At 39.6% G+C, this 25,523-nt stretch overlaps 2 protein-coding genes across 5 annotated transcripts in view; one reads left to right on the top strand and one right to left on the bottom strand.

Annotated features, from left to right (window-relative positions):
* mecr (mitochondrial trans-2-enoyl-CoA reductase) overlaps nt 1-1,742 on the top strand; it is a 108,125-nt gene extending 106,383 nt beyond the window's left edge. For 2 of the 3 annotated variants that reach the window (XM_048612880.1, XM_048612878.1), the window contains one exon: nt 1,242-1,742. In XM_048612880.1, coding sequence (XP_048468837.1) covers nt 1,242-1,399 — 158 coding nt within the window. In that variant the 3' untranslated portion in view covers nt 1,400-1,742. Of the gene's footprint in view, nt 1-851; nt 1,109-1,241 lie in introns of those variants that run through there. The other variant, XM_048612879.1, reaches the window with a different exon arrangement.
* Nucleotides 1,743-21,113: 19,371 nt separating this feature from the next.
* LOC109938660 (transmembrane protein 244-like) overlaps nt 21,114-25,523 on the bottom strand; it is a 38,180-nt gene continuing 33,770 nt past the window's right edge. Inside the window, exons 5-6 of one of the 2 annotated variants that reach the window (XM_048612876.1) lie at nt 24,584-24,628; nt 21,114-21,269 (exon numbers count right to left, since the gene is read on the bottom strand). In XM_048612876.1, coding sequence (XP_048468833.1) covers nt 21,118-21,269; nt 24,584-24,628 — 197 coding nt within the window. In that variant the 3' untranslated portion in view covers nt 21,114-21,117. Of the gene's footprint in view, nt 22,862-24,583; nt 24,629-25,523 lie in introns of both variants that reach the window. The other variant, XM_048612877.1, reaches the window with a different exon arrangement.

Raw genomic sequence — 25,523 nt, 5'->3', positions numbered from 1 at the left:
TAGGCCCGAAACGTCAGCCTCTCTGCTCCTATGATGCTGCTTGGCCTACCGTGATGCATTTTAAGAGTAGGGCTTCAGAAGTGAAAATGGCACTTAGTTATCCATTTGACTTTTGTTGCTTGCAAGTGTTGTTCCATGGTGTTATGTGTAACGTACCATATTGCAAGGGTATCCACCTGACATCAGAGAAGGTTGAGCAGATTCTGAAAACAGAGGCATCAGAGATCAATGAAGGTCTCAAAACATTCAGGGATTATGTATTATTCAAAGTTCATCCCTGACTTGGCTAATACATCCCTCCAATGTATCAACTGCTCAAAGATAGAATACCTTGAGAGTGACTGTGGCATGTCAAAAACATTTGTAGAATTGAAGGAAGTAAATAGTGACATATTACTAACTAGTGATGCTGTTTTTAACCACTAACAAGTGGCTTTAATGTGCAATGTCTCATTACGAGAGGTAGATGTAGTATGATCCTGCTTAAGATAATGTGGAGAAGCCTTTAGCATATAGTTCATGCACTTTAATTAAGTCAGCAAAATTACTCTAGATGAGAAAGAGTCCTTCGTGAGCATATATAACAAACTTTCCCAAATACCTGTCAGATAGGTAGCTAACGTGTTCATCAGCCACCAAAACCTTACAATCAAATTTCGTTCAACGAAAGGATACCATCTGAGTGATAGTAAGGCTGAAGAGATGGGTGTTGATTTTGATGGCTCATCAGTACAATATTAAATACAATAAGTGAACAGATTGTGCAAATGCAGATGTTCTTACGGGATTTCCCTTAAATACTGAGTACTAACCACTGAGTTATCTGTGCATTACTTTACTTACTCTGTCAGAGAAAGGAGTGAAGAAACTTATAAGGATGTGGAGCTTACTACCCCCTCCCCTGACCAGAGTCCAGGCCAAGCTCCACCATGGATATTTCATTATGTCGTATTGGTATGTTGGGCAAAAATTATGACTGGAGAAGCAAGTAGCACATCTACTGTAAAAAATTGCTGGGCCATTATCACATGCTTCAGAAAGGCAGTAAATCCAGAGGACAAGGTGGTTCTGCCACTTCTATCTAATGCCTCGCAACTGACAATGTGCAGTAAGTATGAAGAGACGGATCTGCTTTCTGATCGTTTACACATTGTTGTTCCTGTGCTGCCTTGGTGTAATGCAACAATATAGAAAATTATAACCTTCGTAGTTGACTCAAAGTTGTGTTTGTATTTTGTCAGACTTGGTGCAGGAGATGATCTCCGTGCTGTGTGACTTCATTCAAGCAGGGAAGCTGAGGGCACCAGTTTGCACGAAGGTTAAATTCCAGGACTATCGGACTGCTCTCAAAGCTGCAACAACACCATTTACATCCAGCAAGCAGATCTTAATTATGTGACTTCTTTACAACTGTAAGCAATCTAGTAAACAATTACAAAATATGGTAGAGTCTTCAGAAAGACAGTTTTCAGTTTCTTCCAGTCCAGGCTGTGAAATGTGACAGCCTGACCACTGTATCTTAAAGAAATCTGTAACTGTGCTGTAATCTTTGAAATGCATCGTATCTGTGCTTTGTATATGTTAAATCATTGTGGCTGATGTCACTTTTTCATCATCTGAATTTTCACTGTGTAGACAGCAACTTAGTGAAGAATCAGATAGAAATGCAAGACATAGAGAGGATGCACAATACCTACCACCAAAAATGAAAATAAATATATAACTTGAAGTCAAAAGCAAAATGAAATGGTTTTGACTTTGCAATTTTTTTTACTCCATTATTGAATAGAAAAGTACTGCTGAGAATGAGATCTCATATCTCATTGAAACAGCACCGACTTTTTCAAAGTGCAGTTTACTGTAATTAGAAATATTCTTTCCCATTCAAGTTCTTATTCAATATTCTTTAGAAGGAAACACTTTTGAATCTGTATCCAACTGGATCAACATATAGAATATCGACATAACATGCCAGATGCAGATCAGTTGCAGACCTTGTCAATCCTGACTATTGATTCTCCAAATACTACTGTTTTCTTAAACTTTGCTGTACTCTCCTGATTGAATATACAGTATAAGAGCACAATCTAATTGTGATGACAAGCACAAAATCCAAGCTGGTACTTCACTACTGTGCTGAGGAAGTGTTGCACTGTTGGAGGTGGTTTTCAGATGGAATGTCAAACTTTTAAAATCCAATGGCATGATTCAAAGAAAAGCAAGGGAGTTCTTCTCTTGTGTCCTGGTTAATTTACCCCGTGACCAGCACTATGGGAAAAAAAGGTAGATTGCCACTGCTTGGAAAATCTAGCCCAATCTCAGATTGCTGTTCTTTTTAAACTACAATGAGGGAGCTTCACATTTCTCAGAGGAGAATCCAATCAGGGCTCTTTCAGAAATGCAGAGCTCTACTTCCAGTCTGATCATTCTTTATGATGGAGAAATATCGGGGGAAGGCAAACCATGCCCCGTGTCTGTAGCAGTATGCTTTTCTTTTATTCATGGAATGTAAGCATCACTGGCTAGGTCAGCATTTATTGACCATTTATTGGCATTGCCCTGAGAGCAATTAAGAGTCAGCCACCTTGCTGTGACTTACTTTGGACTTACATGTACCAGGGAGGAACATCAGTGAATCAGAAGGGTTTTCCTGACAATTGACAGTGCTCATGGTCATTGTTAGACTCTGAATTCCAGATTATTATTGAATTCAAATTCCAATATCTGTCATAGTGGGATTCAAACCTCTGTGCCCAGAAAATTGCTTGGGTCTCTGGATTAGTAGTCTAACAATAATACCACTAGGTCACTACCAAGTAGGTATTCTGATATTTCAAGGTCTAGACAGTCACTTTGACAGCTGCTGTCTAGCATTAAGAATGTAAGTTAAGTACGTAAAAGGTGCTGGGAGAGTAGGGTGCCAGCTGTGAAGGAATCTGGGGGTAAGATGTTAGGTTAGTAGGATGCCATGTGGATAGCATGCCAAGTGGGAAGGGGTAAGTTGCCAAGAGGCAAGGGGGCCCAGGTAGATGATGCGGTGTTTATGGTAGGTGGATGGGTTTCAGGGTTTGAGGAATGATTGGATCTACCGAAGGGGGAAAGGAATTGGGTATGGTGTGAAGAATGGGAGGAGTATGTCCAATGGCAACCAAAGGGGGTCAGGTATTGACCCTGGATCTGGAGGTGGTCAGGTCTAGTGAAGGGAAAAGGATTCAAAAACGAAGTGAAGAAAGGGTTGAGCATGTCCACAGCATAGAAAGGAAGGTCAAGATCTGCAAGCTGCAAGTAGCTGGGAAAGGTGTAGTGGGAGGTAAGTATGGGATCATTTATAGAGTAATACAGCGCAGAAACAGATTCTTCAGTCCAACCAGACATCCCAATTTCACCGACTCCCGTTTGCCATCATTTGGCCATATCCCTCTTAAACCCTTCCTATTCATGTACCCATCCAGATGCCTTTTAAATGTTGTAATTGTACCTGCCTCCACCACTTCCTCTGGCAGTTCCTTCCACCCTCTACATGAAAAAAAGGGTCATCCCTGAGATCCTTTTTAAATCTTTCCCCTCTCACCTTAGACCTATGTCCTCTAGTTTTGGACTTCCCCACACTAGGAAAAAGAAGTTGACTATTCACCCTATCCTTGCTCCTCATGATTTTATAAACATTTATAAGGTCACCCCTCAGTCTCCAACATGTCAGGGAGAAAAGCCCCTTCTATTCAGCCTTTCCGTAGAGCTCAAACCCTCCAACCCTGGCAACATCCTTGTAAATCTTTTCTGTGCTGTCTCAAGTTTAACAACATCCTTCCTATAGAAGGATGACCAGAATTGTACACATTATTCCAAAGTGGCCTCACCAATGTCCTGTACAGCCACAACGTGACATCACAACTCCTATACTCAGTATTATGACCAATGAAGGCAAGCGTGCCAAATGCCTTCTTCACCACCCTGTTTACCTGTGATGCTACTTACAAGAAACTATGCACCTGCTCCCCAAGGTCTCTTGGGCAACACTTCCCAGGGCCTTACCATTAAGTGTATATGGCCTGCCCTGGTTTGCCTTACCAAAATGCAGCACCTCACATTTATCTATATTAAACTCTATCTGTCACTCCATCTGACCAAGGTCCCATCTTACCCTGAGATAATGATCTTTACACTACACCTCCAACTTTGGTGTCATCTGCAAACTTACTAACCATACCTCCTATGTTCACATCCAAATCACTTATATAAATGACAAAAAGCAGTGGACCCCGCACTAATCCTTGTGGCACACTACTGGCCACAATAGAAAAGAATAGTAATTTATTGTCACATGTATTTTTATAGAAAAAAAGTGAGAAGTTTTATAAGTTGTCATACCATGGCAACTGTATTAGTCACAGAAGTCATAGATAAGAAAAAAGTATAAATTAAGACAGAGTTCACTTTAGATCAATTTCAGTTCAGGGAAGTCGATTAAGTTGACTGTTGGAATACCTGGAAGCCACCGCTGAAGAAGACTTCCACGCCGGGTCAAGATGGCCAAACCTGGAGACCACCATGCCAAGTAGAGACAGCCCCTCCGGGATGAGACCACCACACAGGGCTTCTTTCTCACCACTTCAAAAAACTCAAACAAGTTAGTGAGATACGATTTCCTACACACAAAACCATGCCGACAATCCCTAATCAATTGTTACCTTTCCTGTCCGTCAGAATCCCTTCCAACAACTTAACTGACATTGTCAAAAGGCTAACTGGTCTATAGTTCCCTGGCTTTTCCTTACCACCTTTCTTAAACACCGCATTAGCCAACCTCCAGGCTTCTGGCATCTGGCCATCAATGATACAGATATCTCAGCAAGAGGCCCAGCAATCACTTCCCTAGCTTCCCACAAAAGTTCTGGGAAACACCTGATCAGCTCCCAGGGATTTAGCTACCTTTATGTGTTTTAGGACTTCCAGCACCACCTCTTCTGTAATATGAACTGTTTAAGACATCATTATTTTTTATTTCTCCATGTTCCCTACCTTCCATATCCCACTCCACAGTAAATACTGATGCAATATATTACTTTAGTATCTCACTCACCTCCTGTGGTTCCACACAGATGGTCACATTGATCTTTAAGGGGCCTTATTCTCTCCCTACTTACTCTTTTGCCCTTAATGTATTAACCTGTTTGGATTCTCCTTAACTTTGGCAAATAGAGTTATCTCATGTCCCCTTTTTGCCCTCCCGATCTCCCTCGAGTATACTCCTACTGCCTTTATATTCTTCTCGTGATTCACTCAATCACGGCTGTCAATACCCGATATATACCTCCTTCTCCTTCTTGACCAGAGCCTCACTTTCTCTAGTCATCGAGCATTCCCTAAGCCTACCAGCCTTTCCCTTCACACCAACAGGTAAAGGATTTATCACAAACAAAGCCAAGCTGACTATCCCCAATCAGTTATAACACGGTGTAGAGCTGGATGAACACAGCAGACCAAGCAGCATCAGAGGACCAGGAAAGCTGACGTTTTGGGTCGAGACCCTTCTTCAAATCCCCAATCAGTTTTTGCCTTTCCAAATGCACGTAAATCCTGTTCCTCAGAATCTTGTCCAACAATGTACCCACCACTAATGTAAGGCTAACTGGTCTATAATTCCCTGCCTTTTCCTTACTGCCATTCTTAAATAATGAAAGCACATCAGCCAACCTCCAGGCTTCCGGCACCTCACGCGTGGCCATTGATAATACAACTATATCAGCAAGGTGTTCAACGATCACTTCCCTAGCTTCCCACAAAAGTTGTGGGAAACACTGATCAGGCTCCAGTGATTTATCTACCTTTATGAATATTAAGATCACCAGCACCTCCTCTTCTCTAATATGAACTACTTTCAACACGTCACTATTTATTTCCCCAAGTTGCCTATCTTCCATGTCCTTCTCCACAGTAAATCAGATGCAAAATATTCATTTGATATCTTACCAATCTCTTGTTGTTCCACACATACACTTCCATGTTCATCTTTAAGGTGCCTTATTCTCTCCTTCATTATACTTTTAGTCTTAATGTATTTATAGAATCTCTTTGGATTCTCCTTAACAATTTGCCAAAGCTATCTCATGTCCCCTTTTTTCCCCTCCTGATTTCCCTTGAGTATTCTCCTACTGCCTTTATATTCTTCTTGGGGTTCACTCGATCCCAGCTGTTTATACCTGATACATGCTTCCTTTTTCTTAACCAGAGCCTCATTTTCCCTAGTCATCCAGCTTTGCCTACACCTACCAACCTTGCCCTTCACACCAACAGGAACATACTGTCTCTGAACTCTCGCTGTCTCATTCTTAATGGCCTCCCACTTCTCAGTCGTCCCTTTATCTGGGAATAACCTCCCCCAACCAAATTTTGAAAGTGCCTGTTTAATAATGTCAAAACGGGCCTTACTCCAATTTAAAATTTTAACTTTTTGATAACTTTTATTCTTTTCCTTAACTATTTTAAAACTAATAGAATTATCATCATTTGTCCCAAGGTGCTCTCCCACTCACACCTCAGTCAGTTGCTCTGCTATTTTTCCCAACAGAAGGTCAGGTATTGCACCTTCTCTCATAGGTACATCCACATATTGAATAAGAGTGTTTTCTTGTACGCACTGAACAATTTCCTCCCCATCCAAACCCTTAGCACCACAGCAGTTGCAGTTTATGTTAATCCCCTCCCATTGCAACCCTATTTTTCTTACAGATATCTGAGATCTCCTTACATATTTGCTTCTCAATTTCCTACTGACTATTGAACAGGTCTCCTATAATACAATAGGCATTCATGCATTTCTTACTTCTCACTTCCACCCACTGTATGATCTCCCAAGATTATCCTCCATAGCTGCAGCCGTGATGGCCTCCCTAACCAAAAATGCCACTCCCCCTCCTCTCTTTCCCCCATCCCCACCCCCCCAACCTCCTTTCTATCCTTCCTATAGCATCCATACCCTGGAACGTTAAGCTGTCAGTCCTGTCCATCCCAGAGGCACATCTCTGTAATAGCTATGATATCCCAGTCCCATGTTCCTAACCATGCCCTGAGTTCATCTGCTTTACCTGTCAGGCCTTTTGCATTGAAGTAAATGCAGTTTAATTTATCAGTGTTACCTCATTCTCTGCCAAGCTCTTATCTGCCTTGTCTGTTAGACTTGGTCACCTTATCTGCTATACCAGCTTCAGCCTATTTCACTATGGCTTTGCTTCCCACCCCGCCCTCACTAGTTTAAAACCTCCCGAGTAACACTAGCAAATCACCCTGCCAGGATATTGGTCTCCTTCCAACTCAGGTGGAACCCATACATCTTATACAGGTTATTTGTACCCCTGAAGAGATCCCAATGGTTCAAAAATGCGAATCCTTTCCCCCGCATCAGCTCATCAGCAATGCAATCATCTGCTCTATCCTTCTATTCCAACCCTGACTAGCACATGGCACCGGTAGTACTTTTTAACCTCTTGCCTAGTCTTCTATATTCTCTCTGCAGAACCTTATCTCTTTCCCTACCTAGGTCATTGGTACCAACATGCACAAGGACCTCCTGCTGGTCACTCTCCCCTTTCAGAATATTCTGAACCCTCTCTGAGATATCCAAGACCCTGACACCAGAGAGGCAACTCACCATCCTGATGTCTCACTGACAGCTGCAGAAACATCTGTCTGTGCCCTTGAATAGAGAGTCCCCTATTACAATCGATTGCTTGGAACCCGACTTAGCCCTCATTAGGGTAGAACCAGTCACGGTACCAGAAATCTCATGTCAGGGATTTACTCCCCTGAGAGGCCATCCTCTGCCCTACAGCATCGTAAATGGCATACCTGTTCAACCTGCGGATAACCACAGGCGACTTCTGCACTACTCTTCTACCATTCACAGCACTTAACCATCTACCTGACTGTATCTGCAGTGTCTTCACCTTCCTGAAACTGCCATCCATCTCAGCCCTAGCTCTTGTAAATTCCTCGTTATCTCTAACCGTCAGTCGAACCAATCTATTCAATCCAATAGGATTTGCAACTAAAACACACATCCTGCAGATAGAATCTCCATGAACATTCAAAATCTCCCCGATCCCCCACATCTCACAGGAAGAGTACATCACCCTACTAAAAGCTGTTTCTGCCCCTTTAACAATCTACAGACCCAGAAATGACCTGAAAACAAACACAGCGTTAGTACAATATTTCTGCTCAAAAACCCTGCTGTGGGATAACTTAATACCAATCCATAAAACTCAATCAAGGGACAGATCACAGTATAAACACAAGAAAAAAAATGCCTTCACCTTACTATTATAGATTTACATAAAAAACAGATTACGAGTAAGACGTTTTATCAGTCTTAAACTGAACAGTTACTCAGGAATTAGGCTGTTTACTCTATCCGAACTGTCCGAATTCTCGGACTGAAATGAAACTTTCAGAGCGTCCTGGGTGTAGAGAGATTGCCCAGCAGAATCTTCAATTCCCCAGGAAATTCCTTCAGAGTCTGCAGGGTCACCTCTGAAATAAAGTGGTTTCAGAAATTATGGTGCATAAAGGTGCTGTATTCTCAGAGCCAATCAGCGTTAAGGAGAGTGGAATGAAGTGCGCTTTTATTTCTGTAGCAACCAGGTGCTCATGCTGTTGCCTCTGTCAGTCTTACCCTTGCCTCAATAACATGTCAATTTTACTGTTAGAAGTCTGGCTGTTAGTGAGAGACATTTTCTCGCTAACTGCAGTTGTTTTTCCTAAATTATTATCAAATGCTTTTCAGAACATTTTCAAGCTGAGCTGTCATGCTGATCAGCAACAGGGCACAATAATTCTCATTTAAAAGGCGACTGTTAAAGAAATGTAATGTGAGAGAAGGCAGAAATCAGAAAGAAAAGCATTCTGAATTTGATTCAAAACCTTTTTACAGAATAAATCTGTAAATAATCCGAAATTAATACACAATGGATCGGATGAGGAGCATCTTTTGAGAAAATATAGTTTAACATGAAATATCAAGCCTTTCTTAAAACTCCAGATAGCAAGTGGGTCATAGTCAAGAACAGAAATGTATCTTTCCTCTTTGCAAATGCTATTGTTGTGTATTATCAATCTTATGTGATTTATCTGTTTGCCTATGTAACTCATTATTTTAATATGTCACAACCAAGTGGTTTTACACTAGGATATTTAACATCTCCTGGAGACAAATATTCACATCAGTGCAAAAGATCAGTCAACACCATGCATGCATAAAACCGAGAAAGATTCACAACACAAAAGGCGGTCATTGAGTTGAGTGGCAGTTAAGGACAAGCTAGCCTGTCAAATCTCTTTTCACCTCTTGGTCCATAGCACTGTGAATTGCAGCACCTCGGTTACATATAAATAAATATTTTTTTTAAATGTGCTGAAGGTTTTTTGTTTCTATCACCTTTTCAGGTCGTAATGTTCATACAGCACCTCTATCTGGGTGAAAATAATTATTCCTCAATTCTATTATTTCCAACACTTTAAGTCATTGCCTTCTGGTTATGGACGAGTCTGTTAATGGTGAGAGGTTGGTCCTTTCTATTCTCATTTCTACAGCCCACAATTACATGTACCCTCAGCCTACTTGTTGCAAAGAAAGTATGGCTAGCTGCTCCAAAATGTCTTCACTTTTTCCATTCCAGTTAACATCTCTGTAAATCTCTTCTGAAAATCTCTGCTAATGTAATTACATCTCCTATGGTTCCTGAAATGCAGTGAGCAAAACTGTTGCACATACATTAGCTGCTGTCTAACTAATATTTTATACAATTCTAGTTTAATTTCTATGCTCTCATATGATAAATCTCAGCAAATGAAAGAATCATTGCTTTCTGGATCTGTCCTTCAACATACAAACATCTGATAATATACACTTTTTGTTCCTCGATTCATATACTTTTTTCAAAATTCTACCTTGTATTAAGTGTCCATTAGATTGTTCTTCTTTTGCAAATTAGCTACCTCATGCTTCTCAGGATTGAATTCTGTTTGCCACTGTTCCGTCCACCTGAACATTCCATTGATATCTATCAACCAATCGCCAATTTTCTTTTCATCTGCAAATTTTTAATTACACACCTATATTTAAATGTAACTCATTGATATATTTCATGAATAGCAAGGACCCTGTTACTGAACCCTGTAGAATGCCACTGGAAACAGCCTTCAGTCACATTCTCCATCAAAAATCTTTGCTTACTTTCCACTGTCAGTCTACCATGTGAGACTTTGTCAAAAATCTTGCTATAGTGAATGTATAGTACTTTGAATACATTAGACTTATCTGCCCTTCTTGTTACTACTGCCTCAAAAAATTTCATGAAGTTTATCAGACACAACCTTCCCTTATCAAATATGCCATTAATCCATGCCTCTCAACAATGATTTATTTCATCTCAGAATACTTTTCAATAATTGCCAGCAACTAATGTATACAGCTGTCAGTATGATGACAGTACATTTAGCTTTTAGAATTCTGCATCACAAACTAGATTTTGTAAATTATTTTCGAAGGTGCTTATGGATTGTGATGCTTTCTGAAAGTCATACTTTGTAGTTATCATCTGTGATTAAGAGTATCTTTTCCTTACCATCTAACCATGATGTACCTGATTTATGTCTCCCTGCTGTTAACACTATATGTTGGAATTGGGAAAATGTTCCATTCCAAAGTATGAAATTAATACAAGAGCTACTTACATTAATATACCACTTTTAACCCAGTAAATAGTCCCAAGACACTGAACAGGAGTTTTCCAAATTTGTGCTTTATATCAAAATGGCTTAAAATCTTAATAAAAACTGAAAGAACTGCAGATGCTGTAAATCAGGAACAAAAACAGAAGTTGCTGGAAAAGCTCAGCAGGTCTGGCAGCATCTGTGAAGAGAACTCAGAATTAACATCAGAATTAACCCTTCATCAGACTTTATATCTGTATTGGTTGAACATCACTGAATATTAAGAGATGAAATCAACAGTTGCTAAAATAGCTGCCAAGACTCACACTCAGGACTCTGGAAAGTGCTTAGTTCGATAGCATTAGTGCAGTATGTTCTATAGGGATGTCAGTTTACTTGCTGTATGAATTGCTGCTCATGATGAAGGTTGATGTCCCTGTCCTTTCTAAATCCACAAACTTACAGGGTCTGTTTTCCCTGGGTAGGGAAGGATAATTACTTCCTGGTCTCACTCAAAAAGTCCCTTGTTCTTAACAAGATAAAGTTAATTCCATGTCACCAACTAGTTACAGGCTTTATTGATGTGATAGACATTGTCACAGATACTTGAGGAGGATGAGATGTTTCAATGCTGAAAGATCCTAAGCTGTTCTGGTTACAAATCCATATGATATTGTCACAGCGGGTGATACTTCTAGCACTCCTCAACAGAAACCCTTTCAGACCTTTTAAAGTCCATGAACAATAGGACCCCCCACTTGGATGAGCGTACTGGGACAAAACTATGCATTCCTAGACAAAATGGGTCAGGTCTTCTGCTGGCCAGGTAGTCATTTTGTGAGTATAGATCAGAGATATGCATAGCGACCCTGCAGAATCCTCAAAGAATTGCGTGGGAAATTGAACATTTTGCCTGGCAATTCCATTATGTCCTAGAACCCCACCCCCACCTGTGCAGATATCCCCTTCTCCTAGGACCTGACACACCCTTGGAACTGACAACCCCACCCCAATCTGCACTCAAGCCCCAGTCCCATCAGACCTGACTTCCCCAAAATGACCTCTACCCCACCCACAGTCCACCAGCACCAGCCCTGACCCCTCCTCATCCCACTGTCAGACCCAACCTGACACTCCTGCCACTGGACATCTAATCTCTTTTGCCCACTGTACAGTCGGACCAGCTTGTGCCGGTCTCCAATCCTCTGCTGGACCCAACCTAATTCCTCACTGCTGGACCCAAACCCCTCAGACCAAACACTAGTCTCCCCATTAGACTTGATTTCTCCAGTCCACCCCGAATTACCCTGAACACTTAACTACATCTTTGCCAAATTACAATTACCCTAGCTTGCACCTTACCCAACTAGAATCTTACCCTTACCAACCTGGCAACCTACTTAGCTAGCATGCTACCTCTTAACTATCTGGCATCCTAATTTCCCTGTTTGCACCCTACTTATCTGGCACCCTACTCACTAACCTAACCCTCCAAGCATCCAAATATATCACACCTTACATACTTACCTTTCACAGCACCTGTCAAAATGGCTGTCTTGGACTTGTAAATTTCAGACTACAGCAGCTGACTGCAATGATAGGGAGGAGTGGCTTGTTGACTCTGATGTTCTTCACTACGAAAGAACTATCCAAATGGAATTATGCTTCTGCATTTCTGATGGAGAACTGAGTGGAATCTCCTGTTAGAAATACTGAGCACCCTTCTTTCATTAAAAAATACAGCCAAAGTGTGTAACTCTGCATGGGTTTACCACTCACTAGAAAATCTGGCTCAATGCCTCTCAGTTTGACACTTAACTCAGAAAATTGCAGGTGTGAACAGTCACCAAGCAGTCATCATTGTGTGGCTTCAAACTTGGAATTATTTGGGTGAGCAATAGAAGTCTTGATCATTTGGTCGCACGATCAAAACTGGTTCCAATGCCAAAACCTAATACTCCCAAGAACAAAGAAAATATACAGAAGGCATCAGATTCCAGAGTACATGCCCTCTCTCTGCACCCATTTCACAATCCCAAATCCCATGTGCTGTTTTACTATCCACACACTACAGGCAGAGACATTTTTAATAATCAACACAAATGTTGCTGCCTCCAAAAGAAAAACTAGATCAACCTAAAGCATCCTTCACCTGACTCAGTTCTGAATCCTGGTTCCACTGATCTCAGCCCAGATCCAACCAAATCATCAAACTGCAGTATCCGTAGAACTCAAGTATTTGTTGGACTTTAAAACATCACTTAACTTATTCTGTCACTTTATAAACCATCTGTGTGCATGAACCTGAGTGCACGTGTGTGAGAAAGTGGGAGCATTTTTTTGTATTTTACTTACACTAGGTGAAATACAATGAATTTCAGTTTTTTTCAAAACGTCTCAAGGTGATCTTTCACAGTCACAGCATGGAAACGGTTAAATACTCAATGAATTGGCAAGTATATTCTCTTCTTGAAAAGAACCTGTTGCAGTCAAACAAAGAGTGGAAATTGATGCAGCCGTTCTCCCTCCCCTTGTCAACAAGGACATTAACAAGCAAAATTTAATACTAACCTCCACAAGGATATACTCAGAAAGATTGTCAAAAGCTTGTTCAAGAATGTAGGCTTTAAGAGACATGTTAAAGGAAGAGAGGAGGTAGTTTCCCCTCTGAAAATACGAACTTTCTCCAGGTTATACTCCCATTGCTGTCAAATTCCAGCGGGTGTGTATGAGCTGAGTTGGTGAGACTCATTGAGTTGTTCGCACTGAGAATGCTGTATTATTTGGTACCTAGTCCAACAAAGGTTCCTGGCTTGTGAACAGGAGCAGGAACTGTGGCTGATGTTTAATTCCTCTCCTGGGAATATGTCTCAGTGGTTAACCATCACATTGAGTAACTAAATTAAAAAGAACTGATCTATTAAGTCAGGTTTCATTCTGGGATCTCATTTGGCGAGTAGTACTGGGATTATATTGTATTGAGCAGTGGAGCAAGCTTGAAAGGTAGAATGACTAACTCCTGCTCCATATTCCTGATTCTTAGTTCCTCTTGTGTGAGCTTCAGAGCAAACTTTTGCTTACGTACAAAAATCTCATTCCAAGTGTCAGGCACACACAACAAATACATTTCAGATGAAAATTAAGAGATCTCGTGTGACTTATGACTTTGCAGTGCTTTTTATATTTTTGTGCACGTAAAATAAATATTTTCATTTCTGAGCATCTTTCAGAACAGAAGAACACGTAAAAAAATTCCTGACATCTTCCTCATAATGTTTTATAATTGTGTTAGAACTCTTGATGAAATGAGAATTGTGAGCTGAAGATGACCTTTGGACTATAGGCAACAGTTTGTGGGGAAAAAATAGAGAATAAACAAGTTGGTGTGTGTTTGTTTCAGAATCCTGGCCCAAAAGTTAGTTGCAGGTTGGTTCTTGAGCAAGATGCTCTACAGACACTTAAACATCAAAGGACAGCAGAATGTTTAAACAGATAGCAGATATTTGGCTGTTAACAAGGTCAGTACCTTTGGAATTGCTTCCAGCAAGTCTGGGAAAGACCTTATGCTCCAGCAAATGGCAGATGTTGAATGGTAACTGTGACCTCATGGGGAGACGGTCAGTCTGACAGGGAGAGGCCAGAGTCTGAACTGGGTTTTAGACTGTGTTTTTTGGGAGAAGGAGTTTGGCTGTTGATGTGGCAGTATGAAAGCTCTCTGCGTAACCTCCCATTATCAGCTATTGGAATTTCAGAGAATAGAAACTAAGTTATAAGTCTCATTGAATTTATCAGAGTGAACTGGAAAAGGTGGCATTAACTGATGTCTTCAGAAAATCAACTTAGAAATCGTGTGTATATAGAATTGAGTTTTTTGGCTTGATTTATTGTCATCATGTACCAAGTTACAGTGAAAAGTGTTGTTTTGCATGGTATAAAGGCAGATTGCACCACACAAAGTGCATCAGGGTAGCAGAATACAGTGTTACAGCCACAGAGAAAGTGCAGAGAGAGAGAGAGATCAGACTTAACATTTGCGAGGTCCATTCAAAACCCATCGTGAAAACCACTTAAATAATCTGGCCAATGTTGTTATTTTCTTTTATTAATCCCTTAATTGTGTTTGTTTGTCTGTCTGTCCTTTGTGTGCATGAGGGTGAAAACAAAGAGCTTTTGGATTTAAAGCATAGAAATTAATTAGATTATTTTGTTTAATTTTGCTCTGATAAAGTTACTGTATTGCTAAGACTTTTGTTTAAGATAAAAACTGGTGTCTGGAATTGATTATTCGCAGAGTATGGGATTAGTTCTTCAAAACTCTGGTGAGAAATCATTGGGTGCAATTTTAAGGGCATTTGAAGGTTTTAATTCGACTGTTTTGTGAATACAGTGGTAGAAAGGCTGATTTGGTTCATCTGTCTGTCTCAATGACATACCATAACTAGGGCTGAAGGCCTGTATTTTTGAAATACATAATGTAGGTCTGAAATTGGATTTTGGCATTTCGAGTGGGTAGTCACCAAGTTTGTACTCATACATAAAATGGCACTGAATATTGTTAGAGAGTTTTTGAAAATGTCTGAAGTTTCCCTAGTACAGTTGTGAGTGAAACTAAACTAGCAGAGTTAGGCAGCAGACTAAAAACAAAGTTGCCAGAGCAAGCTAAAAAGGCAGTCATTATAGATTTAGGAATGAAACAGCCAGGTTTAATGGAAATTGAGAGGCCTGCTGGTACAGGTAGAACATTGGATGCATCAGCAAACCTTGAGATACAGTTCAGGCAAATGGAAATGAAAAAAACTGGAGATGGAATTCCAAAGAGAGTTAGAACTTAAAAATCTGGAATTCCAAGGATTGTTTGAGAAATAGCGAAACAAATTAGGTGGCCAAAAGTGGAATTGACCTGCCCATGCAAAGTAAATTAACTGGAAAGCACTAGAGATTCATGCATCCCTTTTGGAGGAATGCTGTAGGGATTATGAAGAAGTGAAAAGCACATTTGAGTTGGTCCTAGAAGAATACAGGAAGAGGTTTTGGAGCTTTCAGAAACAGCCTGGACAAACTTCTACTGAGTTTGAAAGAGTTAAACAAAATAATTTTGATTGATTGATAAGAGCATTAAAGGCTGAAAATACTTACAATGCTTTCAGAGAAATTATTTGTTTCGAAGAATTTAGAACTTTCTTACCTTCTGTAATCAAACTCATGTAGAAGACCAAAGGGTAGCAACAGCAAGACAGGAAGTTATAATGGCTGATGATTATGCACTGATCCATAAACCTTTCTTCCATCACCCTCAGCAATTTGAGAAGAATAAAAAAAGTGAGAGAGTGAAGGGAAGGCAGGTAGCCAGGATAGAGAATGGACATGGGGAATGCTCTGTGAACTCCTCCTCAGATTAAGGAGGAAATTGCTGAGGGTGAAAGTGAAATTCAGAAGTTTAAACATTTCTGTTGCAAAAAGTTGGGCCATGTGCATTCGGAACGTTGGAGGTTGCAAGGTAGACCTAAGAGAATTATAAGTCAGAGAAGGTTATCACAAAAGGATAATACCGTGGACCAAGTTGTAGCTTTAAGTCTAATGAAAAGGCTTGAGGTGAATACTGTAAGTAGTAAAGAAATGTGTAAAGTAGATGGAAGGTGTGCACATTGTTGTCGACTCCTTTTTCTTCAGGTGAGATAGCTAAACCCACAACCATACTGAAAGGAACAGGCCCAATGCAATCATTTTTACTGGAGAAGAACTTGATTACTCCTTCAGAGAGTTCAATGGGAGCTAAGGTATCAGTAAACGGGATTGGTGGAGAATATCTTTCAGTTCCATTATATAAAGTAGAACTGTGATCTGTTATCAGGAGAAGTAATTGTTGGAGTAACAAAAACATTACCTATGGACAAAATAGTCACTTCACCCATAATTACACAATGGCCAAGGAGGTACAAGAAACAAAACAATTACAGGAACAGGTTCCTGACGTCTTTCCTCTGTGTATAGTAATTAGTATAATGGTTAAAAATAATCCAACAATGAGGTTTGATGTGACACCACAAGCAACTGAAAGGACATCTGAATCTTTCCTAAAGGATGAAGATAATCCAAGTGGAGTGTTTGGTATGATATTCCAATTATGGCAAAAAAAAAAGATCTTGAGTTAATCAGATTAGCACAGTCATCTCATACTGAGGTAGAGGCCAAAGGAGTTCAGGAGTGCTATTATCTGAAAAATGGAGTGCTGATGAGTAAGTGGAGATGCCCTCATAGACCTGCATGGTGAAGAATGGTCAGTTGTACATTAGGTAGTCATACTGCCCAGCTAACAAAGGGAGATATTGCAACTAGCGTATGAAATTCCCATAGCAAGGCATGTGGGGATACTAAAAACTCAGGCATTCACAAACAGGTATTTTACCCAGCCAAAATTGCATAAAGATATGGTGTACTTTTGTAAAATGTCATACTTGTCAAGTTGTAATGAAAGCAACACCCCTAATTCCATTTTTGAGGAACCATTAGGACCTGTACCTAAAACAAAAGCCAGAATTGAATATATCCTTACTATTCACAGATATGACGACTTAATTTCCAGAGCCTTTCCATTAAGAGCAATCAAAACTAAAATGGTAGTGGAAGAATTCAGAGATAACACAGTGTGGAGCTGGAGGAACACATTCCAGGCAGCATCGGAGGAGCAGGAAAGTTGACATTTCAGGTCGGGACCCTTCTTTGGGGTGGGGGGGAGTTGATGGAGGGATGGGGGACGGAGCTCAGAATACAGAGAGGAGTGGTGGGGCTGGGGAAGATAGGTGGGATGGTGATAGGTGAGTGCAGATAGGGAGTGGTGGGGATCAGTGAATGAGGTGGGAGGAGCAGATAGAAGGGAAAGATGATGGACAGGTTGTGCCAAGTCAAGGAGGCAGGGATGAGAGGAAGGGTTGGTCATGGAATGAGGCTGGGGGTAGGGAGATTTTAAAACTGGTAAAATACACATTTAGGCTTTTGGGCTGTAGGCTCCTGAGGTGGAATATAAGGTGCTGCTCCTCCAGTGTGTGGGATGGCCTCCTCCAACGTCACAATGACGCCACCTGCAAATTGGAGGAGCAGCACCTCTTATTCAATGTTCGAGAATATGTCCACATTTCTCAAAAGATTAACAGGAGCATATAGAGTTGTGCAGGAAGGTCTGAAAACTACCCAAAATGAAAGGAAAGAGTGGGCACACCAAAAATTTCAAAGCAGGAGATGAAGCTTTTGTACTCTTGCCCTTTACAAGGGGAATGAATGGATGAATAAATGATTTTATTGACATATATATTTTACAGTGAGAAAAACAGTAAAATACAGTGAAAAGCTTTTTCACTGTTGCCATGATCCGATGCCATTTGAATAGTTTTAGTAATAAGAAAAAGGTAAAAAGATAGAGCCTAAAGAGATTCCTGAACCAGCTCATCAGCAATGACGCCTGTATTGCCATCCCTCCTCTACTGCCTCTCCGCCACCTACACTGGAGCCAACCAACATTGAAGTTGTCCTGTTCAGGTGCCATCTTTTGCCACTGCGAGGATTCTCCTCCGCCACCACCTCGCCATCAGCTACACTAGACCTGCCAACGTCAGAGTCACATCTCTTGCCGCTGGGCCCAATTTGATGTTGTTGTAATACCCTTCTGCTACCACTTCCCCGTTGCAAGCGCCAGACCCAAATAACAACGATGATGCCAATCCTCTGGCACCATTTTTTGTCACTGGGCCTACCTTACTGACATCACCTCTGTCAATGTAGCAGCCACGGATTCTGATCCCAAGTCCTGTGCTCACCCTGGAAAAGTAAGTAGGAGCTTGCTCGCCACTGCTGCTGGGTCCACGCCAGGCCCACTTGAGTTGCACTGGGATTCCTTACCATGACCAATAAAGAGAAGTAATTATAAAGAAAAAAAAAACAAGAAAAAAATGGGAAGAAAAGAGATCAGAGCAGACGAGCCCCGGTGCAGGAACCCTACTCCACCGCCATCTTGATGACATCAAGAAGTAGATGAGCCACTGAAAGCAAAGTTCACTAGTCCTTACAAAGTAGTTAAAGGGGTTAGTGAATTACTATATTTAATTGATAATCCTAGAAAGGAGAATTGATAATGTCATGTGACAATGTTAAAATAGTACTATCATAGAGAAGATGATGACAATGTACAGGTGTGTCAAGTATTGAGTCTACTACAGGAAGATAGAAGAAAGAAGGATAAGTGCCAAAGAGAGTTGAATCATTCCCAAAATGAACTCACTACTTTAGATTCACAAATGCAGAAGTATTTGACAATTTAGACACTGTATTTTCATATTTGGAGAAAGATCAAAACAGAGATGTAGTGAGATTGCTCAGAAAATACAAACGAGTTTGCAAGGATACACTTGACATCCAACATTAACTGAGCAGAGAATCATGGAATCATACAGCAAGGAAACAGACCCTTCGGTCCAACCAATCCATGCCAAACATAATCCCAAACTAAACCATTCCCACCTGCCTGCTCCCAACCCATATCCCTCCAAACATTTCCTATTCGTGTATTTATTCAAATGTCGTTTAAACGTTGTAATTGTACCCACATACTTAACATTTCAATGAGATCACCCTCATTCTTCTTAATTCCAATGAGAAAAGCCCAATCCTGTTCAATCCTTACTCACATCCCTCTATTTTGGGGATCATCTATATCCAAATGTCAACGATATTGCTGTGAGTCTAGAATCACAGACCAGGTAAGGAGTTTCCTTTCCTGAAGGACATCAGTGAACCAGATGGATTTTTCTGACAACCGACAATGATTTCATGGCCATTATCGGACTCTTAATTCCAGATAATTTATTGAATACAAATTCTACCATCTGCCATGGTGAGATTCAAATGTAGGAGCCCAGAACATTAACTCAGTCTCTGGATTAATAGTCTAGTGATTATACCACTAAGCCATTGCCTTCCGTTGCTGTTGCTTTTAGTGGGTTAAGAAGGACAAATCCTGAAATAGTTTCTCTAGCTGGTGCAGAAAGGGGTTTGTTTTTGCCTAAATGCATATTTGTGTGATGTGTTGGTATCTTCAAGGAAGATATCTTTGCCATATTTTGAATGGTTTGCACATAGACAACCTTGTAATAAATTTAGTATTGTCATCTTAGACATGTGAGAGCTTAGCTACTGTTTGAAAGGGAAAATAGAACAAACCATTAACTGATCATCTGTACTTGTGGTGTCTCCTGCTTACAATCCTGCTTTAACTCATCCTGAAGATAACAGAATGTTTAAAGATTGGCACACAAAGAAACTCCCTGGTAGCTATGGAACTAATTTGATGACAGGTCCATCATTGTAAAACATATTTTACATCTATTCAGCCTCAAGTAACTCTCAATTTTTGTCTGTCGCACCTTGATCTTTAAAGCATCAAGAAGTACATAACAAAAGTTGGTGTTCTAGCTCCTTTAATAGATTTCAATTTCTTTGTTAACTGTAATCTGGTGTTACTGAAAAACTCAGATATCCAGTTTTACATTTAGACTTTATCTTACCATAATTTGTCCAAATTAAGTATTTTTCCAAGATCTTTGAAACATTTATTGTTTTGTCACAGGTTTTGTAAGTTAAATGAACCCAGTGTGATTTTTACACAGTGTTATTTGACTTTATTTTTAAAATAAAACTTTTCTTTCTTGCCTATAATCTAAAACATATATTCTCTCAGCATTTAATTTGTCGAAAGAAATCAGCGGTGTATGATAGAATCAATAAAGATAGTTTTTTTTTAGTTCAAGAATGTTTCCTTTCAGTTCACAGAAAGTCTGGACTTAGCTATGGAAGCAGATTGTTGCATTGGTCATTTTAAAGATAGCTAAAACTTGGTGAATTCTACATCTACCCTGTCTGAGTGCCAATCGAGAACGACCAAAATCCAATAAAAGCTGGCTTACTAACACTGCAAAACCAAACTAGAACTATCAACTGAACAGTTTCCTGTACCAGGAGCCTAAATTCACAACTCATATTTTGTCCTTATTTTATAGTTTTTTCAATATGCCATGTTTTCTATGTCAATTGGATATATGACAGAAATATTCTTCCTATTAGAACTAAAGAGGGTCTAATTTTCATATTATTTCCAAACGTGGTTCATAAAAATATAAGGTATGGTTTCATAATCCAAATAAAAATGAGTCCAAAAATAGTGGGATGTGGCTACAATAGAAAACTGAGTAGACTTAATTTTTCAATCACCTTTGACGTAGTTTGAAATACACTAGTATGTTCTGAAAATCATGAAAAATAAAATTAATAAATTTAGAAGAACACTTATAAAACCTTTAACTTTCAGATATGGATTGAGCTGACATACATTTTTACATGTTCCATTTTTACTTCTTTAGTTTATTTATATTTTAGTCTTGCAGACTCACATTTAAAAGAAAAGTGTAATGGAAATTCAAGATGCCTTTTATTGAACATTAATACATCCAGGTGACTCTCAAATTCAACAGTGAATAAGCATCCAGTTTTTCCAGTCTTGAGTTCCCGTATATCTGCACAAGACATTGTATAAATTTGATGTCAATAGTAAAAGAAAATATTGTTTAGTTAGCAACCATTGACCAACACCACTCCCCCACCATCAATATTTAAATGATAATCCAACAACAACAAAAAATTCTCTTCAGGACAGATAAAGGGTAAGATAATCAGCCCACATGTAATATCGATAAAGATAGCTAAAACTTGGTGAATTCTACAATATACTGTGTCAGAATGCCAAAGCAAGAACTACCAAAATACTATAAAAGCTGGCAGCTTGCCAACTTTGCAAAGCTAAACTCAAACTAACAACTGAACAGTTTCCCGTGTCTGTGACAGTAATAGCATCTCCAGCTCTGAGCCAGGAGGTCAGGATTTGAGTTCCACCTGCCTTGGGCATATAGTTTGTCCAAACAAATTGATCAAAAATAATTTATTTTATAATGTTGAAGACATTAAAAAAAACTCAGTAGACAAGGTAGAGTTGTCGATCCATGACAGTAAAGAAATCAATTGCATTAAATCCAGAATATGGTAAAAAATTTTCAACTTGAAGGACTTTTTTTTAATGTTAAAACTGAATTTGTTAGAAATCCATATATTACCTATTAACACTTTAAAAGTAAAGGAAGACATTGATCATTGAATGATTTAACAAATGCAATAAAAATGGTTAAAAATCCTGAAAAGCATAGTCATGTCCCCCATCAAAGGTAAATATTAAACATTTTAACCTTTTGAGAGCATACAATTTCTTTACCTAGTGGGAAAATAACAGATTTTAGTTTTCATATTTTATATGAATACTGTGAATTAATATTTTTGGGAGTTCTTAGATTCTATTTTAAACCTATTTATTATTTACAATGCATGAACTTTTTTTTCAGCATAAAGAAAATTTGCTTCTGAGTTATCTTTAAAGAGATCCTTTAATTCTCAAATGGTTCTTTAAGCCTAACACACTATATTCTCTTTTGGTTTTCATTTTAATACTGTACAGTTGGATTACTCATATAAAGACCTGATCAGACATGTTTTTAAGAGGTCCCAATTACTTCCTGACATAGTACTGCTGCACTAATTCTGATGCTTTACCATGCAGGTTAGATACCACATTTTCCAACCAGATGTGTTGCACACAGAATTGGACAAAATTAAAATTACCTCCTTGCTTGGTGCCTTCAATGGAACTACCTTTGCAAAGCAACAATGATCAAAATTCAAAGAATATTGGAGAAATCGAGAAAGATCTGGTTTTAAAATCATAGTAGTCTTTCTTTTAAGCTGCCCATGATCCACTTGGCTTTTGTGTGAAAAACAGACCTTTTCTGGTAAAACGTCTGACATTTAAAATACAAGCTGTGATTTTCAAACGTTTAACGCTAAATATTTCTGATGGAGGATTTGTTTTCTCGTCCCACTAAAATCACTGCAGGCTTGTTAGCAGGTCATGCAGCCAGGGAAATTATCCTGAACATTTGATTTTTGTGGCTACGTTTGATCATTTTCTCTCAAAGATTACTCGAAGAGTAAGCAGGATTGTTTTGGCAAACAAAGTGTGCCACTAGCTGGCCATTACAGATCATCATCAACAAGCCACCACCTGCAGAAAGAGCAAAATATCATTAAAGTGCTTATTCTTGTCACTGTTCCAAATATGATATTTCTAATTCACAAATAGTGATAGTGCATAATGAGTTTAGTATGCTTCAATAACATACCTCAGAACTAATTGTAAAGGAAGTATGTGATAGGCTGTGTTATTTTGTAGGATGACACCAAAATCTGGCAAATGGAGTTTAATTTAGATAAATGCAAGGTATTGCATTTTGGTAAAACAAACAAGGGCAAGACTTAAATAATTAAAAGTAGGGCCTTGGGTGTTGTTAAAGCACAGAGAGACCTAGGAGTTCAGGTTGATAATTCTTTGAAGTTTACGTCACATGTGGATGGGTGGTTAAGAAGGCATTTAGCACACCTGCCTTCATTGCTCAGACCTATAGGAGTTGGGACGTCATGTTGAGGTTGTCCAGAATTTTGGCAAGGCCTCTTCTGGAATAATGCATCCAGTTCTGGTCACCCTGTTATAGGAAAGATATTATTAAGCTGGAGACAGTTCAGAAAAGATTTGCAGGGAATGAAGGGTTTGAGTTGTAAGGAGAGGTTAGATAGGCTGGGACTTTTTTCACTGGAGTGTAGGAGGTCGAGGGGTTACCTTATAGAGTTTTATAAAATCATGAGGGGTATAGATAATGTGAATGGCATATGGCTTTTTCCTAGGGTATTTTCTTTCCTAGAGGAAATTTCAAGACTCTGGGGTATATTTTTAAGGTGAGAGGAGAAAGATTTAATAAAGACATGAGGGGCAACTTTTTTGCACAGAGTGTGTGTGGAATGAACTTCCAGAGGAAGTGGTGGATGTGGCTACAGTTACAATGTTTAAAAGACATTTGGATAAGTACATGAATAAGAAATGTTTGGAAGGAATTGCACCAAGCGAAGGCAGGTGGGACTAGTTTAGTTTGGGATTATGGTCAGCGTGGACTGGTTGGACCAAAGGGTCTGTTTCCGTGCTGCATGACCACAATGAATCTATAACACAAAACAGTATCATGCCCAATACAATATGGGAAGGAGGTAGATACTAAACCATAACCACTCAGAACAGACTGTGAAACCATCATTTGTAAGTGATAGCTGGCGAGGTTCCTGATCTCTGGAAATCTGCAGCAGAGTACTAGCAAAGTTAATACAACTGCTCTAGCTGATTCTCTTCAAAAATAATTCAAACTGGGCCTTCCCTAATGATTTAATCACAATCAAGGAAATCCCATGGAAAGTGGCACTTTGTCATCCCCTTGGAGTGGCTCAATGAGCCAAACGTACCCTCCCCGCCCCCCCACAATTCCCTCTTCCAGATTTACATTTTGTTATGACTTGACAGAGCCTGGCAAAACACCCAGGCAAACCTGGAATTCTTTAAACCCACAAAAGAATGCTTTACTGCTTAAGACTTAAATTCATTGCTCTTCATTTGGTTCGGTGTCAAATTTCACTCTTGGGACCTGATTTGGGACATTTTTCTTTGTTACGGGCTCTAAATAAATGCAAGTTGTTGCTGTTGCTGCTCCCTTCATATTTTGTGCTTCTTTCAGTTTTAACATTGACAGATCAATTTATGTAAATGTGCACTTCATCGCTTTAGAACTATAAAGGAAAATTCATTCAGCCCCAGAAGCTGATTCACTGCTTATAGGTTGGAGATTTGGCTAAATAGCCCATCACAGGTTTGTAAAATTCTTAAGAAAAGGTTGCTCAGACTTACCCAAAGCCAACCACCACTGCCACGCTAATGGAAACTCAGCCATCACTGCAATTGAAATAAAACCCAGGAGTTACTGAAAAGGTGGGAGTTACCAAGATGGGAGACAGGTCCAAAAGGACATCAGACCTTGACAACATGGAAAATTGGCAAAATTACTAATGTATGTTGGCCTAGAATTATTTACTGATATTTAAGGTTAAGCATTGGTTCAATAGTGCTGAGCTTTTATTGTAAAGAGGATTTTATTGGAAATAAGATCAGAAAATATCATTAAATCCCAAGTAGTTCTCAATGAAGACTGTGTTGGCACAGTAACGTGTAGCCCAACAGAGTAGAGATAAATTCATCATAGTCTTACCAGACCATAGGACTGCTCTCTCAGACAGAGATGACTGGTGCTGGTTTAACCAGAGGTGACCATATCCCAGATGGGGGAAAAGGTTGAAAAGGAGAGTCCTTACTGGTAACCTCAGCCAGTATGGGAATTGAACTCATGCAGTTGGCATTACTCTGCACAAACATGCCATCCAGCCAACTGAGCTAATCAACCCTGCCTCCATACCCCAACACAACAGAACACACAATAACACACAATCAAGCCTCAGTTTTAACATTCTTGTTACTGTTTTCAAAAACCCCCCATGGCCTCCGCCCTTGCTGTCTCTACAACCTACACAGCAACATTTATTTTTGTAGCTCTTTTAATGTTGTAACACATGCACTTCAGAGGAGTATGTAATGTCCACACCTCTTTATTTCTTTTGTTTTTGGACTGTGGACTAAAAGAATACTGCTTTAAACCAAGGAGACTGTGCAAAGAGATGGCTGCAGTTTTAAAAATCATGGAGTACATTGTGAGTTGTATAAAATATTGCATTTTCTGGGAACAGTGAGAGCAAAAAGTAGGCACCACAGAATTGATAGATTCTAGACTAAAGAA

The sequence above is a fragment of the Rhincodon typus genome, chromosome 27, assembly GCF_021869965.1.
Source record: "Rhincodon typus isolate 14 chromosome 27, sRhiTyp1.1, whole genome shotgun sequence".
NCBI lineage: Eukaryota > Metazoa > Chordata > Chondrichthyes > Orectolobiformes > Rhincodontidae > Rhincodon > Rhincodon typus.
Note: the sequence above shows the minus strand (reverse complement) of the source record. Positions and strands in the feature narration are given on the sequence as shown.